Source organism: Eublepharis macularius, chromosome 15 (genome assembly GCF_028583425.1).
Source record: "Eublepharis macularius isolate TG4126 chromosome 15, MPM_Emac_v1.0, whole genome shotgun sequence".
Taxonomy (NCBI): Eukaryota; Metazoa; Chordata; class Lepidosauria; order Squamata; family Eublepharidae; genus Eublepharis; species Eublepharis macularius.
The window spans coordinates 27,679,563-27,699,355 of record NC_072804.1 but is presented as its reverse complement, the minus strand read 5'-3'; the positions used below and the strand labels follow the sequence as shown (position 1 = coordinate 27,699,355).

Genomic DNA, 19,793 nt, shown 5'->3' with positions numbered 1-19,793 from the left:
GGTGGCTTGTGCCCCATAACTGCACTGTGGAAGGTTGGGGGGGGGGGGACCCACAATGAGTACTGTGTGTGCTTGGAATCTTCACTTGCTTCCTCAGAATGAGCAACTTGTGAGCCCCTAAAGCTCAAAATAAAGTTACAGAGCTTGACTTGAAAGCAGGGATGCTGCCGAAAACACCTGTCTAATCCAAGTTGTGGGCACCACAGAACAGAACTGGGTGTGTATTACAGATTTTGAGGGAGACGTAGTACATTTGGCATTTGGCATTATAATGGCATTATGGAAGCCACGTCCTCCAGTTTGAGCAAGTCTGTTAATGATAGGATGTTTTGGAGGTCTTTCACTCATAGGGTGGCTATAGGCTGGAGGTGACTTGACGGCACATAACACACACACACACACACAGCACTATGGAAATACAGTTTGCAACATGCATCTAATGCATGCCAGGTATATATGTAAGACCACACCCACACCACCCACATCGCTGGGTTGTGGTGGCAGTGGAAGTATAACCAATGGCACCCACGATGCCATAGAACTACAGAACTATGGAAGAAGTGATGTTCGTCCCTGAGGTGTGTGGCACAATGCTTGGTGACTTAAGCCAGGTAGTGGGAGGGCTCACAGTTCCAGGTTTGGTCTTCACTCGGCTCTCTCACCATGATGAGCAGAAACAAAATTAATCATTCAACTAATGCTAATCTGCCTAATTTATACAGGTTGGGGAATCTTGCTCTTCCTAGCACAGAGGGATTGCAATCCTGGCTAAAAGAACTAAGCAAATATAAACAAGTCAATAAACCGTCTCCTGTCCAAATAGCATCTCTGCCACAAATTCACTTGGTGGTCTGAGACAAGCTTTACTCTCTCAGCCACGTCACCACCACTTCCATCTCCAATGTGGGAACAATCCTACCAGCCCATCTCACAAGCCGTTTTAAGAATAAAAATATTACGTACATGAAGGGCCCTGACTACTAAAAGTGCTCCATAAATGCTATGTATTATTATTACTTATCACCCAGGATCACCCCAAATGCCTATTTGCCCAAATGCTAGGCTGCTAAGGAACTAGAAAAACAAGTGGGGAACCTGCGAGCTCTCGTGGGGGAACCACTCCCTTCTGACGGGTCCTGCCCCAACCTTGTCTCCCTGCTTCCTCCCAGGTGCTCCAGGTGCCCCCACCTCCCCGTTTCCTCCTTGCAGCCTCTTCTGGCTCTCCTTTCACCTCTCACGTCTCCAATGTCATCTCCTCAGTTCAGCCTCCCCATACCTTCTAGTTAGGAGGACCATGGAACACTGGGTGTCAGTTTGGATCGCTACATATCCCAAAATGCCACTTGAATGTTGTTTTTCCCCACATCATTCTCAGGGTTTTAAATATTTTTCATTTTTAAAGAAGATTTTGTATATTTTGCCAAACTGGGGATTCCCTCATGTTGGCAGAAACATCTCCCCTAACCGAAGGTGGCCCTGTTGTGTGGATTTTTTGATCTACCCACTGTTATGCAGGGCTTTTTTTCAGTGGGAACGCGGGGGAACGGAGTTCCGGCACCTCTTGAAAATGGTCACATGGCCGGTGGCCCCGCCCCCTGATCTCCAGACAGAGGGGAGTTTAGATTGCCCTCTGTGCCACTGGAGCGGCACAGAGGGCAATCTAAACTCCCCTCTGTCTGGAGATCAGGGGGCGGGGCCACCAGCCATGTGACCTTTTTCGCCAAGGGTGATTTAAACGTTAAAAAACTCCCCTCTTGTTCCAGCTGACCCGAAGTGACATCATTGTGCAGTCCTGAGTTCCACCACTGAGTTCCACCACCTCTTTTCCCAGAAAAAAGCCCTGCTGTTATGAGAATTAGTTACAAGACAGTATTCTTGCCTTGTGAGGGGCAATTGTCTATAAAAATGCTGGCACATGGAATAGTCTTCCAGTCCTAGCCAAGAAACCAGTCACAGAAAAGGGGGGAAACTAAGGGAACAATATTCCAGGGATCATCCTTGAACCTTTTCTTGCTATTGCTGGGGGGACAATATTATTACGCCTGTTTTCATCAGGTATTTGGTGCATATTCTTCTGAAGGGGGCCAGAGAAAGCCTTTGGCTGGAAGGGAATCTGTTGCGGCTTCTGGCAGCTGTGCCAGGAAATGTGTGGTGTAGGAGAAAGAGTGCGTACTGCTCTGCACGTCTTCCGTTTCCAAGTTCCCTCACCTGGCCTGTCTTAAAGGTCATCTAGTTTTGGCAAACCACCTTGGTGCACATGTTCGATGCTCAGAGAAGCAACCGCTTCCAAACACTTCCAGCTTTGGGGTCAGCCCCCATGCTTAGCACCCCACAAAGAAACACCACCACTTCTGCACAAAGCAACCTGAGGGATAGGTTTTCTGTGCGGTGTAGCCATTGTGACATCACTGCTCTGCTCCGGGCTGAATTCAAGGATCCTCAGAGTCTAGAAAACATGGCTTTTTAGACAAGCCCATTCATGCAATGGCCCAAGTAATAACCATTTCTACTGGGGGACCCTCCTCCCCCGTTGACCCTCTCCTGGCCCCTCCTTGGGCTTACCTGGGCCGGGTGTGCTTGCAATGCAGGGTCACTTTGAAGTTCCTCTCACCAAGTTCCACTTCGCTGTTGGGCTGCCGCAGCCCTGAGCCCTGGGAGCGCGGGATCCATTCAGCCGGTGGGTTGCCCCCATTTTCCCAGTCCAATGGGCTGGCAGGCGATAGAGCTCCCATCTGTTCAATGGAAGCACACAGATCCAGCAATGTGAATCACAGACAGGCCAGGCAGACAAAAGCTAGTAAATAAAGGGACGATGATGGGAAGCCAGAGCGTGGAGTGTCGGACTAGGATCCAGGAGACCCAGGTGCCATGGAAGCTTGCGGGGGTGACCGTGGGCCAGTCGGACACTCTCAGTCTAGCCTATCTAACAGTGTTGTTGTGAGGACAAAACGGAGCAGGGAATAACATAAACCGTTTTGGGGAGAAAAGCAGGGTAATAAACGAAATAGATAAATAATAAGAAGAAAAAATGGGCTACTGCAATTCAAAGTAATTGAGGTCAGTGGACTTCCAAAGGGCCTGGGCAGACTTTGCTATTGGGGTGGGGGTAGACAGGGCTGCTGATTGAGGAGCAAACTGGCTGGCCAGTGTCTCCTTTTCCTAAACTGTTTTTCGCCCTCAAGCCACGCAGATTTTTTAGCACTCTGCCCCCATCCCATACAACAGGTGGCTGAAGTGGACAGATAAGCAAACCGCTTAGTACAGGATGGTATTAGCGTCTCCCCCTCATTACAGAGTTATTCGGAATACGCCGACACAGGTATGGATAGCAACTTAGGAATTCACCCTTGCCCAGGTACAAAACTGGCTCCTCTTTCCCACCTGCCCTATGCTGTTAAAACCAATGTATGGAAGGGATGTAGGTGACAGCTAAAGGATCCTGTATCTTTGACCCTGGATGAAGGGTTGAGTGATGCTGTGTAAGGAAACTGCCTGAGCAGCTTTTTGCAAACTGACAGGGAGAAAAGCTCGGCTTTGGACGAGACAGATGTGCACAGAGGTGCTTGGCTCCTGGAGAACAGAACTCCACCCTGTCTTGGAGGAATTATGCCAAGGGAGGTCAAATGTCTGTACAGTTCAGATAAACAGACAAAATGTCCATGCCTCCTTCTGAATGCCAGACCCAGCTGTTGCTCATTGAATCTCCAGCCTAGTCTCTCTCTGGCCTTTCCGTCCCCCTCTGCCTCCCCTTCCCCCTCTTCTCTTTCTCTCTGTCACATCATAGCCCTGCAGGGGAACAACCAAACTCTATTAGCTGCAGTCCTCCTGCTGTCTCAGTCAGTGCGCGCGCACTGGCATGTATTGACATCTATTTGGTGTGCAAGTTATCTGTGTTTTACTGACTAAGTGCTACTGCAACATGCCTGTACAATCTTCACTCAAGAGCCTGGAACTGGACAATTTTGTTGGTGCGCATTTATGTGCTGAATTATCAACAGAGCAAGGTTCTGCCTTGTTCAGCTTCACAACCACCCTGTAAGGTAGACTGAGAACAGAAAACAGGTAGCCTATAAGCCAAAACCAGTATGCTGACAAATCAGGCCTCTGGGGACTTCGCAAAGATTAAGACATGGTTTTAAAAATGGCCAACATTTTTACTTGTTAAGGAACAAGAGCTAGAGTACGCTGTAGAAAGCGTAAAGTGTCTTTTTGGGTTCAGTACGCACTGACCCAGCTACGTCCAAGCATGCACAGCCAATATAGTGTAGTGATTAGAGTGCAGGAAGGGGGAAAGGGGGGAGTTGAATTCCCACTGCACCACAGAAGCTTGCTGGGTGACCTTGAGTAAGTCACACAGCCCAAGCCACCTCGCAGGGTTGTTGTAAGGATAAAATACAAGAAGGGAGACTGATGATTTAAAGAACTTAAAAAATCTGGAGAGAAAACTGGGATAAAGATCAATAAACAAAGTCAATAAATAATCTTATCCCATGCAGCACTGACTTGATTCATCAGAGCTGGAGAAAGCAGTGAGTAAGGGCCAAACTATCCATGATGCACGAAATCTATGATCAGATCTTTCATCTGTTTTCCAGAGGAGTTAGCCATGTTAGTCTGTAGTAGCAAAATAGTAGAGTCCAGTAGCACTTCTAAGAATAGCCAACTTTATTGTAGCACTAGCAGCAAAGTTCGTTGTAGCAAAAAATACTACAGGCTCTAGAAAGGGCCAGGGGGCCGGGCCGGCCATTGCCTCCTCCCCAGAGCCCTGATCTGGGGTGGGGAAAGGAGGGCAGGGCGGTGGGGCTGGGCATTGCCCCTTCCCCAGTGCCCTGATCTGGGGTGGCAGGAGGGCAGGGCAGCCCGGCTGGGCATTGTCCCCTCCCCAGCGCCCTGATCTGGGTGGAGGGAGGGCAGGGCGGCTGGGCCTGGCATTTGCCACTCCACCGTGCCCCAATGGGGGGGAAGGGGAGGGTGGCGGGGCCTGGCATTGGGGCTGGAGGCTTGGCAGGCCCTTCTCTCCACTGCTGGGATCAGCTGGTGGTGAAGGGAAGGGAGGTGCACCTGCCAGTCCTGCAGCCTGGCCGGCCCAACAGCATTGCCCCCTCCCCAGTGTTGCGATGGGAGGGGCGGCGCCAGAAGCCCTGACGGGCTCCTGTGTCCAGCAGCAACCCGTTCTGGCCCCATTGCGGCTGGATTGGGATGCTGCGGGGGGGATGGCTCCAGGTGGCCGGAAGGGCTCCTCTGCCCAGTTGCCACCTGGATCTGGCCACTGTGGGTGCGGAACACACGGGGGCAGCACAATTTCTCTGAAGGGCTCCTGTGCCTCTTGATGACTCTTTCCAGCCCCACTGGGGCTGGATCAGGCTGCTGCGAATGGGGAGTGACTCCCCTTTTAGCCCCTAGGGGTAAGCTACCACTCCTGTGCTCTGGGATAAGCAATGAGTTGTCTCAAACACGTGTACCCTTTTATGTAGTCAGACAAGCTTTCAAGAACCACAGCTCTTTGTCAGATGCAGCCCAGGTGCTACTGGACTCTTCATCTGTTTTAACATTAAAAGCAGGTAGTGAGCGGGCTGGGGATTTGCTTTGAAGTGCTCGGGTGGGGGAACTGAAGCAGGATTTTCTGGATAGAGATAGGTCTGCCCCCAGCTGCCGCTGGGTGAAGCTACAGTTGCCAGCCTGCAGGTGAGGGCTGGCATTCTCCTGGAATTACAGCCGACCTCCAGCTGACAGGGATCGGTGCCCGTGGAAGAGCTTTGGAGGGTTGGCTCTATGGCATGCCATCACATCCCCACTGAATTCTCCACCCTCCACAAACTGTGCCCTGGAATTTCCCAAAACAAAGTTGGCAACCTGTGAAAAAAAACTGGGTGCCAGTCCTCCCATCCTGTCTAATAGCAGCTAAAGGAAGGGGAAATTTACAAGGAAACAGCACAGAAGAAATGGGCTAAATCCATCTTCCTCTGCATTGCAACCCTGATCCAACATCTCTCTTTCCTGGCAACTGAAGGTTTGAGAAAAATTACACCAGGAGATCCAGCTATGCATTGACTATATAACGAGTTGTTTGACCCAAACAGACACAATAAAAAAACTGGACGTTTCCTGCCCCTGATTTCAACCCTGCCATGAACTCAGGAAGTGTTTTGGTTTTTTTTAACAAGACAGGCCTGTAGTTCTTAGCTTTCCCTTTGAAATAGTAGGACAATTCTGGCCTATCTTGTAGAAGAAACTATCCCACCCCCTAGAACAAAAACTTGTGGCATCTTAAAGGCTACCAAAACCTTTTTGGGGAATGAGCTTTCCCAGAGCTGATATCATCAAAACCCTAGAGCTATTGAAAGGATGACAAAGGTAACAACAACAACATTCGATTTAGATACTGCCCTTCAGGACAACTTAAGGCAACACTCAGAGCGCTTTACAAAGTGTGTTGTTACTATCATCAGGACAATCACCCTGTGAGGTAGGTGGAGCTGAGAGAGCTGCAACTGACCCAAGGTCACTCAGCTGGCTTCAAGGGAAAGAGTGGGGAATCAAACCCGGTTCTCCAGATTAGAGTCCTGCCGCTCTTAACCACTACACCAAACTGGTGTAGTTTAGTTTCCATGGTGTAGTCATAAACCAAGCAACAACAACCAGCATACTACAGTGGTTAGAGGGTCAGACTAGGAGCTGGGAGACCCAGGTAAAAAGCTCCACTCTGCCTTGGAAGCTTGCTGAGTAACCTTAGGCCAGTCACCTACTCTCAGACTAACCTACCTCACAGGGTTGTTTTGAGGATAAAATGCAGGCAAGGAGAATGTTGTAAGCTGCTTTCGATTCCTGTAGGGGAGAAAGATGAGCTGGGGTATAAATGAAGTAAATAAATAACTAAATAAAGAAGTAAACCTTGCTGACGTAGGTTTGGGACTGGTCAGTGACTGACTGGGAAGCCTCTTGGGAACCCCACAGGATTCCAAGAAGGAAGTAGAAGTGGAGATAGATACACAATCAGTCGCTTGTGATATGTATATGATTTTCAGTCACAATAGATAGTGCTGATCTTGGGGGCGTTCTCTCTCCACCCTTTGAAATCTGCACCCATCAGCAATGCGCTACAGAAACTTTTCCCTAACCAATAAGCTGAAGTTACGGAGTCCTTTTTACACTTGACACTGGTCTTCCTATTTCAACCAGGAAGGAAGCCTAGCCTGGAATTTTAACACATTTTAGTCATGCGTGCAACAGCAGGGGTGGCAAACCAAAGCTCATTTAAAGGAAGAAAAACACAGAGGAATGTGACCGTTCACAGAGAGAGAGAGAGAGAGAGAGAGAGAGAGAGAGAGAGAGAGAGAGAGAGAGAGAGAGAGAGAGAGAGAGAGAGCAACCTCCTATTTGAAAACAACAACAACAACACAATCTCAGATACTATTTTTTTTTTAAGAACCAGGAAGAAGAACTGGGCATCTCCTTGTTCTCTGTCATTTGGTCAGAAGTGACAGTCTGCTTGCAAGAAGTTACAGGTTTTCGGTCACAAAGCCGTTCCTTTGTGATTCTAGACTTTCCGTTCTGTGTCTTGGAGTAAAAACAAGCTCAGCATCTCAGACAGCAAAGACAGCTTTCCAGTACACACAAGAAACAGAGACCCCCTTCCTCTTTCTATCTGCTGCTATCTCACCTTTGCATCAGATATAAGTCTAGTTATATTCTTTTCAGAAGCTATTTCATGACCCTTCCTTGAAGAGCTCAGAGTACATGGATCTCTCCCCTCCTCTATTTTATCCTCACAACAACTCTATAAGGTAGGTTAGGCTGAGAGAAAGAGCGTGTGAGTGGGCCAAGGTCACAAGACCCGAGTTCAATCCCCCCTCTCAGACTAACCTACCTCACAGGGTTGTTTTGAGGATAAAATGCAGGCAAGGAGAATGGGCCAAGGGGGTCTGAACTCGGGTCTTGTGGTCCTACTGCTACTCTAATCACTATACTACACCGGATGTTAAGCAGCCAAGCGGCTCACAAACTATATTCAAAACAACCCAGCTAATATCAAAGAACAGAAATGAAGCAGAAAAATCTTAAGTGCACCACTCTACCAAACAGTGGCCCATCTAGTCCAGCATCCTGTTTCCTACGGCAGCCAATCCCCAAAAGGCTTACAAGCAGGGGGTGGAGACTGTTATGTCTTGCTTGAGTAGAACGCAGGCTCAGGAAGCCTACAAAGCTATTGGTGTTTGGGTGCCAGCACGGCCAATCAGAACTGTTGCCTTGTAGCCAATTGCTGTGCTGAAAAATAGATACTTGTATATAGTTCATGCAAACGAAGGAGTCTAGCTGCTTACGTTGTATTGGTTGTTGGAAAAGTGGGAGTGGTTTCTACAAGTATAAATTGGTTACCGATGAGCCTGAGTCTTCAGTCTGTTTCCAGACTCCAATAAAGATGTTTACTATAGTAAAAGAGCTGTTAATCTCAATATACAACGGAGACCTACACTTCCTGCTGTTGCCCTCCCCTGTAATTACCATCCAGAAATAGACTGCCTCTGAACATGGAGGTTCCTTTTAGCTATTTTGGTATCTGAGAGACCTCTCTTCTGGAAATTTGCTGAATCTACTTTTAAGAACCACTCTGAAATGCCATCAGCTGAACAACAGCAGAAGGATCAGAGACAGGGGGGGAAAGCAAATATCACCCGAGCCTGGCCTGAACAAGAATTTTTTCATAGGGCATCCAAAAGAGGTGGGGGGGGGGAGTGCTCGATAGATTCCTATCCAGGAAAGGTAATCCAAAAGGATATTGATGGAACTGAAAGCCACTGGAAGAACGTCATTTTGCTCATCTGGTATAGATTGTCCACCAGAACAATCGAGCCAGTTGCAGTTTCAAAACCAGACTCAAAGCTCAATGGAATCAGCCCCAGACAGACCAGAGGATTTTTTAAGGAGCCACCTCTCCACTTTTAAGGAAACAGTGCAAAGAGCATTCACTACCTCCTGGAAACAACTGGTCACTCGGCCTATTGCGAGGCTATTTGGGTACCTTACCCAGCATCTGGGTCTGCAACCCCAGGCCGCCACTCATCTGAAAAAAGAAACTGAAAGGGGATGTCTTCTCCTTGCACCACTCATAATGCAGCATCCAAACTGGAAGGGATGTGAGTGATTTTATCCACGAAGATGCTTTGCAAATAGGTCACACAGGGCCTCCGGGAGTTTCAGTAAGTCAGCTTGGAGAGAAAGACAAAGAAGGTTCCCGAGAATAGCTCTGAGTCCCAGGGCTGACAACTCCCCGTTAGGAAATTCCTGGAGATCTCAGGGTGGAGCCCAGGGAGGGCAGAGTTTGGGGAGGGAAGGACCTCGACAGGGTACAATGCCATAGAGTCCACCCTCCAAAGCAGCCATTGTTTCCAGGGGAACTGGTCTCTGTGGTCTGGAACGGGTATCACCTTCGATTCCAGGAGATCCCCAGGCCCCACCTGAAGGATGGCCACCCTAGCTCCGACTGGTGGCAGTGAGGTGTAGACAAAATGGTGGAGGAAAACTGTTTGGCAGCCTCACTGCCAGAGGGTAGGCGCTGAAGCGTGCTGTGGGCCATGTGTGGGCCTCTACGTCCTGTTGCTCGGCCTTCCAGAATAACTGGATGGCTACCATATAAAGCAGGGTGCAGAAGTAGATGGACCGCTACTCTGGTTCAGCAGGGCTCCTCTTATTTTCTTATGTACACCTATGCTTTAGCTTTCAACCCTGATATTTCAGCCCTCTTGGCTCTCCAGGTAAACCACGGAGCTGAAAAGGCAGGAACCAGGAGCACAGGGCTATTCTGCTTGCAATGATCGCTTTGGTTGTCTCTGAATGCCAGATTGACAGGAGCAACCCAGTCACATTCACGGGACATTCTCCAAGGGCTCTTGGGCAACCATTTGGATACATCACCCAACCATCTCCCGGCAGAGGACCAATGCAAGCACTTCGTGAGTCAGCCCGTGCTTTTGAGAAGCAGGTGACCTTGCAAACCATGTGGCCAACCTAATTTCCATGGTGATTGGTAAGGTGTAGAGCAAGATGAATTTCCACACTGGTGTTACCTTAAAGGCTAACGAAATTTACTCTAGCCCTTAAGCTTTTGTGAGTCAGAGCTCACTTCATTAGATGCATGCCCATAGCAGATATATTTATACTTAAAATTTAAAGCAACAGAAATACAGGAGTAATGAGACAAACAGGCCTGTTAGAAATAATAGACAATGGCTGATTCCGCACATGTTGGATAATGCACCTTCAATGCACTTTATCAATCGTTTGAGGTGGATTTTTTGTTCCGCACACAAAAAAATCTGTTCCAAATGATCGATAAAGAGGATTGGAAGTGCATTATCCAACGTGTGCGGAATCAGCCAATATTTGCATCTGAGGAAGTGATCTGTGACTCATAAAAGCTTAAATTTTGTTAATCATTTACGATGCCACTGAAGTACAATAGTCTATCATGGCTACTCCTTTTGAATTATCATTAATTACTATTAATTCTCGACATTCATTCCCTTCCTAAGTCTGGATAGCTCTTCAAAAGATTTTTCCTCTCAAGCTGATTGTCTAAGTTTTAGATTTCTTATTTTGGAAACCAACCATGTAGAAGTCTGCAAAGTCAGAATGTGTGTATGAAACTTCCCGGGCAAGTAACAAACCAAGATATGAGGAAGGCGATTGTGCAAACAAATACCCCTCAGCATCCCCAACTAGGAGACACTTGCAACAAAACAAGGTAGCCGCACAACTTGTCTGCACTACCTGTGCAAGATTTTTTTCCTTAAAAAAATAAAGGCCTTTTCCTTCCAATACTGCTGGACAAACCGTAATGTCAAAACAATTAGGATTTCTTCATATACAGAAAAACACCATCTTAACATTTGCCACTTAGAGCAGGTCAAACATTTATTGTAAATTCTAAAAAGCGCAGTATGAAGTGTGGAGTACTATTTTCAGAAAGCCTGGCTGTGGGCTGTGTGTTGTGCTGCACAACACTTCCAACCACCACACTCATGCCTGCAGAACAGAGGGAATGCAGCAACTGGCCACTCCTAAGGCCGACCGCACCAGTTCCCATTTTACAGACGGGCAACCAAATTGCAATTCCGTCCATGTCTAGACTCCCTGCATTTGAGAAATGTGGCACACGGCACAAATGTAGCCCCCACCGGGCCACATGGCCTGCACTGGCCCCCTTCCCATCCCCACAGCTGAAGGGAACGACTGTGGACCTGGCAAAGAGAAGCCAATGCGGTCAACACAGCAGGTTCCACCGTATTTGGTGATCAGGGAGGAGGGATCTGGAAGGAGTGGTACCCAACTTTTTCCAGAGACATGTCCTGTATTTCCAGCTGTGCTGTGCTGTGCCAAACCAGACGAGCAAACAGCTACTATACAGACATGTGCTCTTACATGCCAAGGCCACCCACCAAGCCCTGGATGAAGAAAGATTTGATCTCACACCTCCCTGGTTCGAAATCCAACGCCAACTTTGACTCAAATCTTAGGGCACCGTCCAGCTGACTGTTAAGCACCCTTTGGTTGGTCAAATATCAATGGGGCACTTAACCAGATCGATTAAATATTATACCTTTAAAAAAGGTCTCGCTTTGGATATGTTCTGCTCTTCCTGTTTTGTTTTGGATGGGTGGTATGGAAACGGCGGGGGGGGGGGGGGGATGCAAAGCCGTTTAAGGTATTTTGCAACCAGCTGAACCGGATGTTTATATTACAGGCACATTTGGAAGAGTTCTTCAGGAGAGGAGGAAGAGGAACACGCTTGCAATCGCCGGCAAGCAGAAGCAGCTGCTGCAAAAAAAAAGGTTCCTGGATTCTGCAGACAGAAATTAGCTCCGGTTCTTGAGCCACGCTGGTGGCGGAAGGTGCAGGAAACGGCGGGTAGGGTGCTGTTCACTTACAATTCAGCATGATTTGAGGGGGTAACTTGATAACAATGTTTCGAGATCGACCCAAATGTATTACAAAAGTAGAAATTTTTAGCAAGTATGATAAAGATGGGGGCCGGGAAAACTACAGGGAAACAAGCACGCACACACATTTCTCCAATGGCTCCTTTGGTACCTCCTTGGAGAGGGAAATACAACTTCAAGTATCAGATCCTGGAGGAAAACATCGGCCCCTTGCTCTGTTGACGAATATACAAAAGCCACAGTTAGAAAGAGAATCCCAGCCTACCTGGAATGGGGGCCGATCTAGCAAGGAAGCTCCCATGGCTCTGCTTTTGGTACTTAGGTGACTGTGTTCGTAGAGACATCCAAGCTGTGCTCTGCTGTCTCTTCAATAACTCTTAAAGCCTTCCTTGGGCTGCATGCTGTGCTGTTCTCCTTCAAGTCAACCGGCACTGACTGGGGCCCTTTCTCTGCAAGCTGGGCTGGACTGGTCTTCTCTTGAATCCAATGAGCGCTCCATCACATTTCTAGCCTGCCTTTTCTCCGAGGAGCTCAGGGAGATGTCCAGGGTTCTGCTCATCTCCATTTTACCCTCACAACAAACCTGTGGAGGAGGGCTAGGTGGGAAAAGGGTAACTGGCCCCAGGTCCTCCTATGGGATTTATGGTGGAGTAGGGGGGGTTGCTGCCTTCTACTGAGTGAGCCCATTGGCCCATCCAGGTCGGCATCACCTACTTTGACTGGCAGCAGCTCTTTAGGGTCTCAGGAGAAGGTCTTTCACATCACCTGCTACCTGATGCCACCTGGAGATGCCGGGGATTGAAACAGGGACCTTCAACCTGCAAAGCCAGCTGCTCTACCATGGAGCCATGGCCCCTCTCGGGCTTCCCGGGTCTCTGAACACCATACCAGATCTTTCACTTGTCCAGCCACCGGCAACCTGCTCCTTCCACAACCTGGATTCTGGGAAACTCTGTTTGGGCTGGCATTCCTTCCCGACACATGCTTCAAAATACTGTTTGGGTTGGCCTGCTGAACTTGGTCTATGGAGGCCCAGGTTCAAACCCCAGCTCAGCCACAGACCTCGCTGGGTGATCCTGGGCCAATTGTTCTCTCTCTCAGTCAAACCTACCACACAGGATTGTTGTGAGGATAAAACAGTGAACAGGGGAATTCATTCATTCATTCATTCATTCATTCATTCATTCATTCATCGATTTTCCTCAATGGGGATCCAAAGCAGCTTATATTATTCTCCTCTCCACTCTTTTATCTTCACAACAGCCTTGTGAGGTAGGTGTGTGGCTGTCCCAAGGTCACCTGGCGCAAGGTCACCCAGCACGCTTCCATGGCAGAGTGGGGATTTGAACCTGAGTAACCCAGATCCTAGACAGCACTCTAACCACTACATAATACTGCCTCTTATATGCTGACCTGAGTTCTGTGGAGGCAAGGAAGGACAAACAACAAGATTGGGAAACAGAATCCAGCACAATCTCAGTTCTGAAGTCCACCCCCCCCCTCTCCCCGTGGTCTCCAAGAGGGCAGGAAAATGCAGTCAGGCCGTTTCCCTCTAGACTGAATGTGGAGCTGCTGCTTTGGGCTGAGGGGGTGTAGAGTTACACCAAAGGGCAACGTGGAACCAGGAAACAGGCACTCAAAAGACCAGTCTAGTCTTGGCTGAGTCTGCTAATGTGCCTGGAGCTGGAAGCCACTGGAAGACAGACAGACACAGGCAGGCAAGCAGCTCACAGAAGGCTTTTCATTACAGCCTCTGGGTCCCAGACTCCCCTGCCCTCCCCAACTTCCCTTTCAAATCAAGTGAAACACGGAAAGGCTAAAAAAAAAAACCCGTTCAGCCTCCAAGGCTTTCCTTTCTATGGAAAGAAGGACAGCGAGGAAAGTAGAATACATTCACAGGGACTCTGCAGGGTCTGGCACACTTAAGAGTACCTTTTCATTTGGGGGGAAACAATGTGCAATGTATGTACATGCTTGATGTGCAGTTACACCCGGGGGAGATGAGCGCAAAATCCCGACTGAGTGCTGGAATGTGCATCATTTGCCTGGAGCCCAACACACGTGTGTAAAAAAGGGGGGATGTTTCTATCTAGCAGGTAAGTTTTTATTCGGTTCCTCCTGCAAGGCTCGCCTCTGCTTCCTTCTCGTAACAGCCCCGTGAGGTGGGCTGTGCTGTGAGAGAGCAGCCGGCCCAAGGTCACGTGGTGAGGTCCACGGCAGAGGGGACTGCAGCTCAAATCTTTCAAATCCCAGTGCAAAATGCTAACCTGTATCCCTCCTCAATTAGAAGATCCTTAGAGGGAACACAGATTTCCGAGTTTGGTGCTGGGGAGCTGCCGTTCGACCGCTTGGCCCCTGGCCTACAGGGTCCGGCAAGAGTCTGTCCCCCATGATTTCCAAGATCTACATAAAGCCACCGGGAGAGGTCATCTGGAGATTTGGGCTCAGTTCTCACCAATGTGCAGGTGACACTCAGCTCTACTGTGCACTTCCAGCAGATCTCAGGGAGGTTGTGGAAACCGTCAACGGGTGCCTGGAGGCAGTTTTGGGATGTTTTCTAACAAGCTGTAGTATAACCCCAATAAACTGGAGATGTTACTGGTGGGGGAAGGTTTGACCCAGGGACTGGGATATCTGGATGGGACTGGACCCATTTAAAGGAGCAGGTTGGTAGTTTGAAGGTGCTGCCAGACCAGAGCCTCCTGTTGGATAAACAGGTGGCAGTTCTGGACAAGAGTGCCTTTTACCACCTCCGGCTGGCTGAACCAGCTGCAGCCCTTCTTGGGCAAGAAAGATCTTGGCTCTGTGGTGCATACCTGGTAATATCTAGATGAGATTACTGTAGTGCACTATACCTGTGGCTGCCCTTGAAGACTGTCCAGAAGCTGCAAGCAATACAAAATGGTGTGAATGTTGCCTGGAGTGGGTCACAGGGACGGTATCATTCAAGTCTTGCTACATCTACACTGGTTCCCAGTTTGCTTCTGGGTCCAATTCAACGTGCTGGTACTGACCTCTAAAGCCCTATACAGCTTGGATCAGCATACCTTAAGGACTACCTATTCCTGTATGAATCTACCTGTTCATTCCAGTCAGCTTTGGAGGCCTTGCTTTGGGTGCTCCCACCATCTGAGATTAGGCAGGTGCCAAACCTAGAAAGAGCTTTCTTAGCGGTGGCACCAAAACTTTGGAACTCCCTCCCTAGGGAGATTCATCTGTTTCCCTCCAGCAGGTGAAGCTGTTTCAGTTTTATGTATTGTCGAAGGCTTTCACGGCCGGAGAACGATGGTTGTTGTGGGTTTTCTAGGCTGTATTGCCGTGGTCTTGGCATTGTAGTTCTTGACGTTCCGCCAGCAGCTGTGGCTGGCATCTTCAGAGGTGTAGCACTAAAAGACAGAGATCTCTCAGGACACTGTCATTTGGTGCTACACCTCTGAAGATGCCAGCCACAGCTGCTGGCGAAACGTCAGGAACTACAATGCCAAGACCACGGCAATACAGCCTAGAAAACCCACAACAACCATGTTTCAGTTTTATTTGGCATACCCCCCCCAATAATATCATTGGTTCTCCCTCCATGGTTGTGTTGTTAACGTGTATTTACATGTTTCGTTGAATTGTTCAACTATTTTCTGTATATTCTATTTTAAATTCCATTTTAATGTCAAACATTTTCAAGTTGGAGACCCTTTTTGGATGGAAAGGTGGCACAAACATGTTTTAAATAAATTAAATAAATAAATAAACATCATTGTACATGCCTAGAGGCAACGCGACATGTACACAAAACAGTACCAATCGCACAGAGGCGCGTAACATAATTAGTCATGCAGAGGGGCATGCGCAGAAGCCGGGTTCATCAAGCCCCTGCTGGTGGCGGGTGATTCCCGTGGAAAATTCACGGTCCAACAGCATTCACAATTTTTTGCTCACACACTCACCTAAAGCTGCCAACCCAGACATGCAAAGCCTTCCTTGAGCTCACCGACACAGAATCACACAAAGCAGGCTTACAAACAGCACTCACAAAATTACAGGCTGCCATTGTTCTCTTGTGCCCTCCATTCACTGTTTCAGCCTGGATTCTCAGCCTTGCCCAGTTTTGATTGTGTAGCAACAAGCCTATGCCTGCTCCATGATGTCTAACTGCCGCTGGATTCTAAAACTGTATATGTTGAGAAAAGTGGGAGCGAGCACCCCCCCTGCCCAGGCAGGAGGAAGTCCCTCCTTTCCACCAGCCCCACAAGGCAGCGTAAGTTCCACAACATCATGTGAAAAAGGACGTGACCCCAGTGCATAGTGAGAAATGCTGAGAGGAGATAAAGAGAGTATCATTTGTCTGTGTTTCGGAGCCAGATCCTCCATTCTTTCCCACCCCACTTGGAGCTGGGGCTCGTGACCAGGGCTTTTTTTCTGGGAAAAGAGGTGGTGGAACTCAGTGGGTTGCCCTTGGAGAAAATGGTCACATGGCCGGTGGCCCCGCCCCCTGATCTCCAGACAGAGGGGAGTTTAGCTTGCCCTCCGAGCCGCTCAGCAGCGCGTAGGGCAATCTAAGCTCCCCTCTGTTTGGAGATCAGGGGGCGGGGCCACCGGCCATGTGACCATTTTCAAGAGGTTCCGGAACTCCGTTCCACTGCGTTCCTGCTGAAAAAAAGCCCAGCTTGTGACCCTTTCGCTACTTTGTGCCGAACCTTGGAGAATTCAAAGATTGCCCTCGCAGTTCAATGAAGCACACAGTGGGCTGAGACAGTGTGGTGCAGAGATTAGAGTTTCAAATTGGGAAGTTTGCTGGTTGACCTTGGCCCAGTTCGTGTTGCCCATACAGCTCCACAAGGAAGCCTCGGTCTCTTTGGAGCAAACATGGCTTTAAAAGATTAGATTAATTAATGGAGGATATTGTTTAACCGTGGAACCTGTGTGTTCAAAGGCAGTCTAGCTCAGAACACCATTTACTAAGAAACACTAATAAGGGAAGGCTTTAGCTTCAGGAGTGTTAAGGAAGGGATGTGGCTCCATGGTAAAGCACCTGGTTTGCATGTAGAAGGGTCCAGGTTCAATCCCCGGCACCTCCAGTTAAAAGGATCAGGATGCAAGTGATGGGAAACAGATCTACTGCTGAGATCCTGGAGAGCCACTACCAGGCACAGCAGACAAGACTGACTTCGATAGTCCAATAGTCTAACTCTATATAAGGCAGTTTGGGGGGGGGGGGGCTGGCCAGTGTGCCTACATAGACTCCTGTTCTCTTATTCCAAATCATTTATGAACAAGCTAAACATCACCTCTTCCAACATAGATCTCTGCAGAACCACACCAGCTCTTTCTTGGGAGTCAATGGGCCATTAGTCTGATTTAGCCAGGCTCTACTAACTTAAGGACAATCTTACACAACGTCATTTTTCTGCGGTTTTTTGGTAATCTGGGAACTGCCGAGTGCCTCAGCTTATATTGGTGTCTAACCAGGTGAAGCACGGGTAAGACGCCACTCCCTAGTTTTGGCCTGCACAAAAGCAGGGCCGTCTTGCTCATATTCTGGAGCCTTTTGGGAAGTCAGAGGGAGGGCAGGAAGAACCAAGCCCCCAGAATAGCCAGTGACTCACTCTGCTGGCTCAGGGAACGGTCAGTGTGTGTGAGATCTGAAGGCCAGGCTCTCTGCAAGCCTCGTTCTCAACAAGCAAAAACCAGGAGAGGGAAATGTTGGAAAGACAAGCTGCCGTGTCCATATGCACCCAGTCCAAGCGGCTGAAGGGCAGAAAGAGGCTCTAAATCGCTTGGATGGGCAACTGCCGGGAGCAAAGTCTGATGCTGCCCAACTGCGGGAACCCAGATGCACTGCGCCTTTGCAGACTTGGCCCCAGGAAGGAGGGTGTGGGAAAGGGGCCACTGCGGTGCAGAAGACGCCGCCATTAAAGGGATGCTCCTTCTGCATTGGGCTCACGTTCACCTCTCCTGCTCAGCCTCAGGCAGCCATTCGACAACGGTGTGTAGGAAAGCTGTTTTGCCTGGCTAGCACACAGGCCGACACAGCAACCACATGGTTTGCATTAGGTGCTGTGGATGTCGCCATTCCTGGGGTTTTAGCCAGGGGTATGTTTCCCCCTTGGTTACAAAACATCAGCAGAGACCACACAAGAGAGAAGAAGGATGGTTGGGTAAGAAGGGGAGGGGAAGGAGAGAAAGAGGGGGAAAAAGATGCTTAGGGGAACGGGGGTGACAAAAGGAAAGCCTTAAAAGGGAAGGGGCAGCAATGCAACAGAGAGCGTTGAGATTGCAAAGAGAGACGGCTGGGCTGCAGAGAGCAACAGCTGAGCTGTACAATGAGAGAGAGAGAGAGAGAGAGAGAGAGAGATTGCAGTCACCTCTCCTCGCTACCTCCTGACCCTGGGAGCCTTGGAAAGATAACAGCCCCCAAAGAGTGCTGACTTGCCTTTCAGAAATCCAATATCCTCGGCCTGGTGAACTAATCGACTACCTGGGCTCACAATAACCACCCTGCAAAGGATTAATCCTGGCGCTGAAAATCTTTAATTAGTTTAACAGTTTCGGGCTCGGCGGCAGAGGCAGCAAATGGCAGACTCCGAGGGGGGCATCCTTTCCCCCTGCTTTCTTCCTCCCCACACCTAGCACTCAAGTAGGAGATCTCCTGGAAGAGGACTCGTTCCTGGTCTAAATGGAAAGGAGAAGCAAGGATGTTGCCTCTTGGGATGGGAGACAGGGAAAGGGACCTCTCTGCAGCTCCGTTAAGAGTGTGGCGTCACAGCCAATTCGGGGTCAGGTAATCAAGAGTCCTCCACATATTCCTCGGTGGCTGGGGGATAAGCGCAAGCATACACCAGGCCAGGGGCTGCTTCTTGCACACCGTGACCCAAACATGTGCGTGCCACAGATCCAGCGTGGTGGTGCCGGGGCTAAAGACAGACCACATCTCCAAACTACACTGCCTTGCACTTGTCCATAGCTTTGTTAACAGAAGGGCTACATTACTTTTGGGCTCTCATCTGCTTCACTCCGTGCTGGACAGACTTTTGACTGACTGCTGCATTTCATAGGACTGGGTCTGTGTCCTATGGATCCGTTCCTTCTCCTTGGTGCAGAGAGCCCTTGACTTCTGGCATCGGTTGAAGGCCTCGTGTGCTGGAGGGAAGGTGTCACCACTCACAGAATGGATCCTCCGGATCCAGCCCAATCATAAAGGGAGGACATAATTTTTATGTTTATTTATTTAGCACAGCTGAGGACACCATTCACCCCTCCTCCATTTTGTCCTGAGGTGGGTTAGGCTGAAAGCAGGCGACTGGCTCAGGGTTATCCAGGGAGCTTAGTAGAAAGAAGGTTCAACTTGGGTCTCCCAAATCCTTTTCTGTCTCTCGTCCCAGTAATTTGGTGCCCCTTAAAGATCTTCTTGCACCAGGTGGCATCTAATCCAAGTCAGTGCATGTCACATCTTGTTTTCCATTGACTGCAGACTTTGGGCTATACCATCCTGCCTTGAAAAAATGTATGCCCCCCTGATCCTTTTTCATAAGTTGGTTGATCCTAATAAAAAAAGTTTCACACAACTTTGGGGCTCTACAACTTGGGAGATCAGGCTTTATATCCTCCTTCACTGAAATTGAGCAACTTTGGGCCACCAGTCACATTTTCTCAGACGAGCTACCTGATAGGATTGTCACGATGCGGCTAAAATAAGGAGAGGAATCTGTACTCTGTCCTGAGCTTGTTGGAATATGGGCAGGATTTTTTTTAAAAAATGTGATTGCTAGATACATCCCACAGTTATGCAATCACCCTGGGTGGTATAGTGGTTAGAATGTCAAATTAAGATCTAGGAGACTCAGGTTCGAATCCCCGCTCTGC

The 19,793-nt window shown here is 48.9% G+C and overlaps 1 protein-coding gene across 1 annotated transcript in view; it reads right to left on the bottom strand.

Annotated features, from left to right (window-relative positions):
* The window catches only part of AHDC1 (AT-hook DNA binding motif containing 1), a 210,856-nt gene that overhangs the window by 39,635 nt on the left and 151,428 nt on the right, over window positions 1–19,793 (bottom strand). Inside the window, exon 3 of the mRNA XM_054999210.1 lies at window positions 2,563–2,732. Within this exon, the coding sequence (XP_054855185.1) occupies window positions 2,563–2,732 (170 nt within the window). The remainder of the gene's footprint in view (window positions 1–2,562; window positions 2,733–19,793) is intronic.